The sequence below is a fragment of the Coenobita brevimanus genome, chromosome 34 (assembly GCF_032717465.1).
Source record: "Coenobita brevimanus isolate Jiangsu-jjx chromosome 34, ASM3271746v2, whole genome shotgun sequence".
Classification (NCBI taxonomy): domain Eukaryota; kingdom Metazoa; phylum Arthropoda; class Malacostraca; order Decapoda; family Coenobitidae; genus Coenobita; species Coenobita brevimanus.
Window position 1 is genome coordinate 21,685,111 of NC_136987.1, and position 8,857 is coordinate 21,693,967.

Below are 8,857 nucleotides of genomic sequence, written 5' to 3' on the forward strand. Positions count from 1 at the left end.
ATGAGGTGAGTGAAGATGATGATGTGACGACAATGATGATGATCATCACTACGACGAAGACAGTGATGATGATGATGATGATGATGATGTAACGACAATGATGATGAACATTAACACGAGGACAGGGATGATGATGACAATGATGATGATGGAAACGGATGACGACAACGACGACAGACGATGATGATGATGGAAATGAAGGCAATAATAATGATAATGATGCCAAAGGTGACAATGACAATGGACGATGATATTGATGATGATTATGATGGTAATGAAGGCAATAACAATTATAATGATGACAATGATTTGATGACTGACGATAATAAATAAAAAGAGGATGATTAAGATTATGATGACAACAACAACGACGCTAATTAAACTCACCCTTCCTCACAAACTCAGCCTCTCCCGGCACCAGTATAGGCGATTCCGGGATGAGACTGATGTTAGTGGCAGGTCTGGCCTTCATGTTGGCAAAGCTGGAATGCTGGGCCACCTGCAGCAGCTCGTCTTCCGTCAGGCCTGTGGCGAGGAAGTGGTCCAGGCGCTTAAGTTCCCCCAGCGGATCCTTGTTCATGTCTTCGTAGCATAGCCAGAGGAGGTTTGGGTGGGTGCGTTTTGCCCATGCCTCGCTTAAGTGACTCCAGTATGGCCCTAGCATAACTGTGATGATGAAGAAGAAGGAGAAGAAAGAGAGAGAGAGAGAGAGAGAGAGAGAGAGAGAGAGAGAGAGAGAAGAAGAAAGGGGAAAAAAGGTGAAGGTGTGGGAGAAGAAGAAAGAGAGGCAGGGGAAGGAGGAGAAGAAAAAGAGGAAGAAGAGGGATTAATGCACGTTATACCTATCAACTGGATTATAATCAACATCAATCAGTTTATTAATTTCTGCAATGTCCCATTCTTCATTCTCTCTCTCTCTCTCTCTCTCTCTCTCTCTCTCTCTCTCTCTCTTCTTACCTAAATCTCGGCACCACAAATCCAGAAACTCTTCCAGGTCGCCCTTGAAATTCACTGGCTTGAAGAGTCTTTGAAGGTGGTAGTAAGACACACACACGTCACCCGGATGTCTAGCCACATATATCACCTACGAATGAAAATGAAAACCATCATCATCATCATCTTCATCTTCATTTTCATTTCCACAATTCTTATTTCAAAAGATGATTTAAACGGCTTAAGTTCGTATTTGTGGACTACGGTAGAAACCAAAACAGATCAAAACAAGAAGCGGTGCCAAGGAACAACAAACCCGTCCCTGTGAGTCATTTTAGTGCTGACGTATAAACACAACTGGATATCTAGTCATAGATGTCACATATCAAATTTGAAGTAAACCAGGTGAAAATTTACGATTTCATGGCCATTTGAAATTATAGGCCAGATCCACCTGACACTCAACCCCCTACCGCTAACTGGGGGATGACCCCCATGATGTAATGAGGCATGTTGTAGGATGCAGATTTGAAAGACGCACCTATAGGTATTAGTTTCATGTCAATATGACAAATTTGAAAGGAGTTATGGCGAAAAAACGATTTTTCCTCTGCTTATTATTTTTATTTGTTTCTACATTTTAGAGGTCCAAAGCCTGAGCCTTGGCCCAAAATTTAATCAGGTGATCAGAAGGTTATAGCCATTCATCCCCTTAATTTTGATTAAAATCGCACTAGTTTTTGCAAAAAGTTGTCAACATACACAAATCGAATTAAAGCAATACTCTTCCCCAACACCCTCCGGGCCTAGGGCTAGTATCTAACAGTTTCAGAAAGAAAGAGGGAGAGAGAGAGAGAGAGAGAGAGAGAGACAGAGAGAGAGAGACAGAGAGAGAGATGCAAATTAGATTAAATCTAATTAGCTAACCTTATCATTTAGCCACAACAAGGAAGGTTTGCTCTAACTCTCAGTGGTTCGTTCGTTCGTTTAAAGATTCCCTGCACCTATAGTGCAGGCCGGGCCGTACATTACCCCGGTCAGTAGGGTATGGGCTGGTTAAAAATCAGTAAGGGAGGAGGACAGGACCTGGGGATTGCCAGCACACACGTCCTGTCTCCTGGCTGGCTTTGTGGTGTGCGTATCTCTCAGTGGTATAGAAGTATGTCTATTATTAACAAGATCTGAAGACCCTAAGGTATCTTCTTGTGTAACATCAACAAGGGACCTGAAGACAAAGGTGTCGAAAAACTCAGATGTAAATTTTACTTTTGTCTCAATAACTGGCTAACTGCATGCTATACTGTAACTATATTCCATTCAGATCATAAGGGAGACCAGAGCTGTATATCCAGAAATGTATATCTTTAAAACTTTTGTGGTTTTCTCTAGAACGTGTTGCTAAGAAAAAACTGAACAGATTTGAATTCGGTACTTTCTACTAGGCTAAATGGCAAAATATTAAGCCAAAGTTATACAGAAAGAATTTTTTTAATAGGAATTCCACCCAAATATCCGTATTTCAATTAGTTTAAGATATTTCAATTTAAAATAAGCAATGTTTTAATAAAAACGAGTTTCACCTTCAAAAATAGGTCAAGGTCATTTATATTGGCAAAGGTACTTGGGTAACCCTACTGTAGAGTACCTTCATGTGTAATATCATCAAGATCGAAAAGAAAATTGCAAAGAAAAATATTACTGACGAAAACATGAAGCGTCGCCATTTACATGGCGAAGCTTAGTAAAGTTTATGTCGCCAGAGAGAGAGAGAGAGAGAGAGAGAGAACTTCACCCACCTTACAGCTCTCAAGAATGGATGGCGGGAGAAGTGAGAAGGCCAGATGGGTTTGGACTACTCTAGGAGAAGGAACGGACTCAGCATGGGCCAAAAATACCCCAGTGGTGCTCGGATCCTCGTCTGGATGTTGCTTTAAAAAACTGTCAACCAGAAAACTGGGCAGGGGAAGCTCAGGATGGTAAATTGAGTCACCTCTGAAAAAAAGAATGGTTCTCTCTCTCTCTCTCTCTCTCTCTCTCTCTCTCTCTCTCTGCTGTTTGTTCCACTCTCATTATCTATTCATATGTCTATCTATCTACCTGACTCTCTGTCTGAATGTCCCTCCCTGTCTAATAATTTACCTGTCTGTCTATCTGTCTGTCTGTCTGTCCCTCTCCATTGATCTAATCATCTATCTGTCTATCTGTCCATCTATCTATCTACCTGTCTATCTATCTACCTGTCTGTCTGCTTGTCCCTCTCTTTAACTAGTCATCTTTCTACCTGCCCATAAGTCTCTATCCATCAATCTTTCCTCTATCTATCGATCTATATGTCTCTGTCTATCTATCCCGTCAATAATCTATCTATCTGTCTGCCTGTCCATCTATCGCCTGTAAGAGTACTGAACAGGGGTAGCACTGGACAAAATAATTATACTGTCCAATCGGGAAACTCTCTCTCTCTCTCTCTCTCTCTCTCTCTCTCTCTCTCTCTCTCCATCCTTTACACAGCACTTCTTCATGACTAGCGTCATATTCTAGTGATAATAATAATAGCTCATTGGCAGACAATGACAGTGCTGTGGCTGTACATCCTTTACACAGCACTTCTTCGTGACAAGCACCATATCGTAATGTTAATTATACCCCAGCAGTCAAGATGGGGAGAAGGCAAATTTAGGCGAAACTAACATAGTTAGATCATACTAACTATACTCTGTTTACTCTAACCTGACATAAAATTGCCCCTTCTAACTAGAATGTGGAGTGGTAGCAGATGAACACTAGAATATGGTGCTAGTCACGAAGAAGTGCTGTGGAAAGGATGCCGCACCTTGGCAGTATATTATTCTACCAGTGAATTATGGGATATAAACTGAAAAAGGATCAAAAAATCCACCTACACTCCCTTCACTTTAACTTGGCACAAATTTCCGTCCATACGCAGCTTACTTCTCGTAGTTTAGGGGCAGAAGAGGGCAATTCTACGTCTCTACTACTTTTACACGGCACTTCTTCGTGATCAGCATCCTAGTCTAGTATTAACCCACTGTTACAACTCAGCATTCACGATGGAAAGACGGCAATTTTAGGCCAGGTTGTGGAAAAGGATGTAGAGCCGTAGTATTGTCTTATTTTCCAGTAAAAGAGTTACTGAAGGCTGTATCTGACCACTCCAGTTCTTAACGTCTATGCCAAACAGTGTAATAGTAGTAGTAGTAGTAATGGTGGTGGTGGTGGTGGTGGTGGTGGTAGTAGTAGTAGTAATAGTAGTAGTAGTAATAGTAGTAGTAGTAGTTGTTGTTGTTGTATTTGTAGTAGTAGTAGTAGTTGTTGTTGTTGTTGTTGTATTAGTAGTAGTAGTTGTAGTAATGGTGGTGGTAGTAGTAGTAGTGGTGGTGGTAGTAGTAGTAGTAGTGGTGGTGGTAGTAGTAGTAGTGGTGGTGGTAGTAGTAGTGGTGGTAGTAGTAGTAGTGGTGGTGGTAGTAGTAGTGGTGGTAGTAGTAGTAGTGGTGGTAGTAGTAGTAGTAGTAATAGTAGTGGTGGTGGTGGTGGTGGTGGTGGTGGTGGTAGTGGTGCTGTTGGTATTTAGCAGTGGTGGTAGTAGCAGTCCTCATCTTTCCGTTCACCATTCTCCTTTCGGGGATAGGGAGGGATCTGAGGGACATTTGTATAACCAGGCAGAGGAGTGGCCTGTCCATTTCAGTGCCACCGCGAGAAGGTGTCCCTCACTATACATACTCAGTGGAGGACACTGGAGACTAAGCAACACTTCTTCCATTATTATGATGTTGACGTGTTGGTTAATAGGCAAAACAAATCGCTAAGGGAAAGGCGTTAAGTAGTCCTGATCAATGAGAATATAGCTTAAATCAATGAAAAATCAAAAGGCATAGGAGTACAAACAAACAGGAAGCGGTGTTAAGGCACAGCAAACCCGTCCCTGGCAGTCATTTTACTACTGACGTGTAAACACAACAGAATATCTAGTCAAAGGTGTCTCACATAAAATTTGGAGTAAATCAGGTGGGAATTGACGATTTTATGCCCATTATACATTTTAGGCCTGAACCACCTGACATTGACCCCCATACCGCTAAGTAAGGGGTGACCCCCTGATGTAATGAGGCATGTTATAGGATCAAGATTTGAAAGATGCACCTATAGGGTTTGGTTTAATGTCGATATGACGAATTTGAAAAGAGTTATGAACAAAAGCTATTTATTTTTGTTTTACATTTTGGGGCCAACAGCCTGGGCCTTGGCCCAATTTGGTGCAAAATTCAATCAGGTCATCAGAAGGTCGTTGCCCATCATCCCTGAAATTTTAGTGAAAATTACACCAGTAGTTCTCGTGTAAAGTTGTTAACAAACAAACAGACAAACAAACAGGCAGACAAACCGAGTGAAAACAATACCCATCAAAGTAGTTTACATTCAGATGAACCTGGATTACCACAACTACTACTACACACCACCACCGCCACCGCCACCGCTACTGCTACTTCTACTTATACTAATACTACTACTACTTCACACCACCACCAATACCACCACCACCACTACCACAACAATTACTACTATGACTACTACTGCTAATACTAGTACTGTACTGCTGCTGCTACACAGAACCACCAACACTACTACTACTACTGCTACTACTATTACCACCACCACCACCACTACTACTACTACTACTACTACTACTACTACTACTACTACTACTACTACTACAACCACCGCCACCACAATTAGTACTACTATTGTAACTATTACTAGCACAACCATCACCACCGCCAGCACTACTACTACTACTACTACTACTACAACCACCGCCACCACAATTAGTACTACTATTGTAACTATTACTAGCACAACCATCACCACCGCCAGCACTACTACTACCACTACTACTATTACCACTACTGCCACTACCAGTGAAGCAGAATCAAGTGATGTTGGTGCCTACTCAAGGAAGGGGGATCGCTCTGTGACTGGCGTGTTAATGGCTGTGGTGAAGTCAAGGTCGTGCGTCATACACCACACCATCTCCAGCGTCCACGTCGTGCCGCTGCGGGGAAACCCCATCACCACTACGTCATCTGGCCGAAACCTGGACAAGAAAAATGAAAATTTTAGAGAAAAAATCGTTTCATAAAAAAAAGATAAGAAAAGAATGAGATGAGTGGCCTGAGAGTTTCCTATCAACAAATTTGCAACTAAGGAAGAGAACGATGACAAGACTGTTTTACGCGTACAAAGTCGAGAATTCCTTAACCCAGCGTAACGTAATGGTAAACTGAAGCTCACTTACCTCCCTCCCCACGAAATTAGGAGAGACAGAGCATGAATAGACTCCGAGAGTGTAGCACAGCCCTCTTCCAATAAAGTACCCAGTCGTTGTGGGGGACTTTTATGTAACCCGAAATCTTGATGGAATATCTTTAGGCTTTCATCTTACTTGAGGATTATTATTTTTTTCTGTTTTGGACCTTCCAAACATGGCACGTAAAGAATAAAGAAGAAGAAGAAGAAGAAAAAGAAGAAGAAGAAGAAAAAGAAGAAGAAGAAAAAGAAAAAGAAGAAGAAGAAAAAGAAAAAGAAGAAGAAGAAGAAAAAGAAGAAGAAGAAGAAAAAGAAGAAGAAGAAGAAAAAGAAGAAGAAGATGAAGAAGAAGGACAGAGAGAGAGAGAGAGAGAGAGAGAGAGAAAAGCTCCGACATTTGAAGAACCACGTTAAAACTCAACTACATATTTACTGTAAAGAGTAAAGTTAGTCATCACTAGTCACATACTCTTTAGATTACTGATTCTTCTCCATCGCCAGAAATACTGTATGTCTTATTTACTTACACATCACGGTGGTAGGTAGGTGGTGGCGACCATCATCCACTCACCTAATATAGTGCTGCTTACATCCTCCTTCACCTTTATCATTCATTTTCTGTGCTTGCTGTCCTCTCTTCCAATTTCTCCCATCCTTCCTGTCACTTTTATTGCTACTCTTTCAACTTTAGGTGGCTCTAACCTGAGTGACAAGCCTAATGGTTTCCTTTAACCCAGGAAACCATTTACACTTCTGGGTGACAACCATATAATCAAACAATGGAGTGATGTGCTGCCTTCTATGATGCCCCTGTTAACGGGGTGGAGAGTGGTTGCTTGCCTGCGGTTAATGGGTCTGCTCAACAACCTACGCGTCACGGTGAATGAGGGTGGGGAGGGGGTAACGGATGATGGATGTGGATTGGGGATGAACTGAAGGTGGAGTGGGGAAGATGGCAGGATCAGTGATGAGGAAGGTTTAGTCTGGATAATACTGCTTCGAGTGAGGTACAGTCACTCATAAATAAAACGACCCCCCCGGCCAAGACACCTTTCAACCAATATGATATCGGTCCTGGTAACACTGTAAATGACGTCAGGTGTGGGGGTATGAAGCTGCGTTTGGGGGAAGTTCATTCAAGGATCATTCTAAGTGTGTCGAGCCCATTCATTTAACCCTTGAGGCCGGGGGTTTCATTTGCATCATGTGCGGCATTAATGCATAAAGTTTTCGGGTATGGAATTGTGTTATCACCTGAAAGTTCTTTGTTCTTGTAGCATAAAGTTAATTTTGTGTGAAGGACAACATAACAAGTCGGATATACTGTAATGTATGTTTGACTCGAATTGTGGATTGAAGCAGTGTTTCGTGCAGATTAACTCCGCCCTCCTCTCAAACACCCCTCCTTATCCCCCCATATGGCTGACGTCAAGTACACTGTTACCAACACTGAATACCCCGAGTTATATTGCCTCTAACGCACGGGGGGGTCTTTTCTTTTATGAGTGACTGTACATGAAGTAGGTCTGATTTTTTTTTTTTAAGCGCCCTTTCCGTGGGGCTCAGCAGTCCTTCAACGTATCATACACCTCCACATGTCACCACTTCTGCGCTAACACCCACAGTCTATACTGAATACATGGTAGAGCCACCGTCCATACTGAATACTTGGTAGAGCCACCGTCTATACTGAATACATGGTAGAGCCACTGCCTATACTGAATACATGGTAGAGCCACCGTCTATACTGAGTACATGGTAGAGCCACCGTCTATACTGAATACATGGTAGAGCCACCGTCTATACTGAATACATGATAGAGCCACCGTCTATACTGAATACATGGTAGTGCTGTTGCATACAGGACTTGGTGTACCGTATTGGTTTTAGCAGGGGTATTTTTACGACATATCGGCGGGTCTTATGGTTGACCAGTAAGTCTGCTTTAACGAAATTCATAGCCTTACACCGTTCCCTACAGCCCCCCCCCCTCTCTCTCCTTGAATGTGTGTGTAAAGATCATCGACTCACTTCTCTCTCTCTCTCTCTCTCTCTCTCTCTCTCTCTCTCTCTCTCTCTCTCTCTCTCTCTTTCTCTCTCCCAAATCTACTCACCTGAACTGGGCATATTTATGAAGGTACAATCTGCAGTGCGGTTGCAGGAGGTACCGCCCTTGTCCAACCTCCACCAGTCCCTTATCAAAAGATCCGAATTTCGTCTGTAGTTCGTGCTGGATCTTCGGGGCTAAGGGGAAAGTCATCACGGGGCAGGAGTCTCCGTTATCAGTCATTATTTGACACTGTAAATGTAAATAAGTGTTTAAGTATGAGGGATGTATTACAGGGAATAGCGCTGCACTTGAAATATATATGGTGGTATATCTTTTGGTTTGCAGGGACTGCTGTGTATGACGGTGTGGGCGTGAGTGTGTGGCACTGTGAGTAAGGAATGAAGAGAAGATGCAGGATGGTGTGGGCTTCAGTGTGTGTGAGTAGGGAATGAATAGGTCATGCAGGATAGACACTGATAACGCTGTCAGTGGTGAGGGAGTGAGTGTGTGAGTAGGGAATGAATAGATGATGCAGGATAAACACTAGTA

General features: G+C 42.5%; 1 protein-coding gene across 1 annotated transcript; it reads right to left on the reverse strand.

The window, feature by feature from the left end:
• Positions 1-468: 468 nt before the first annotated feature.
• On the reverse strand, positions 469-8,548 carry LOC145396020 (sulfotransferase 1C4-like). Its single transcript, XM_080269484.1, has 6 exons — positions 8,373-8,548; positions 5,903-6,046; positions 2,730-2,871; positions 958-1,084; positions 526-666; positions 469-482 (listed from the first exon to the last, which is right to left on the reverse strand). Exons 1-6 carry the CDS (start codon positions 8,546-8,548, stop codon positions 469-471), a joined length of 744 nt encoding a protein of 247 aa, XP_080125610.1.
• Between the last annotated feature and the right edge of the window lie 309 nt (positions 8,549-8,857).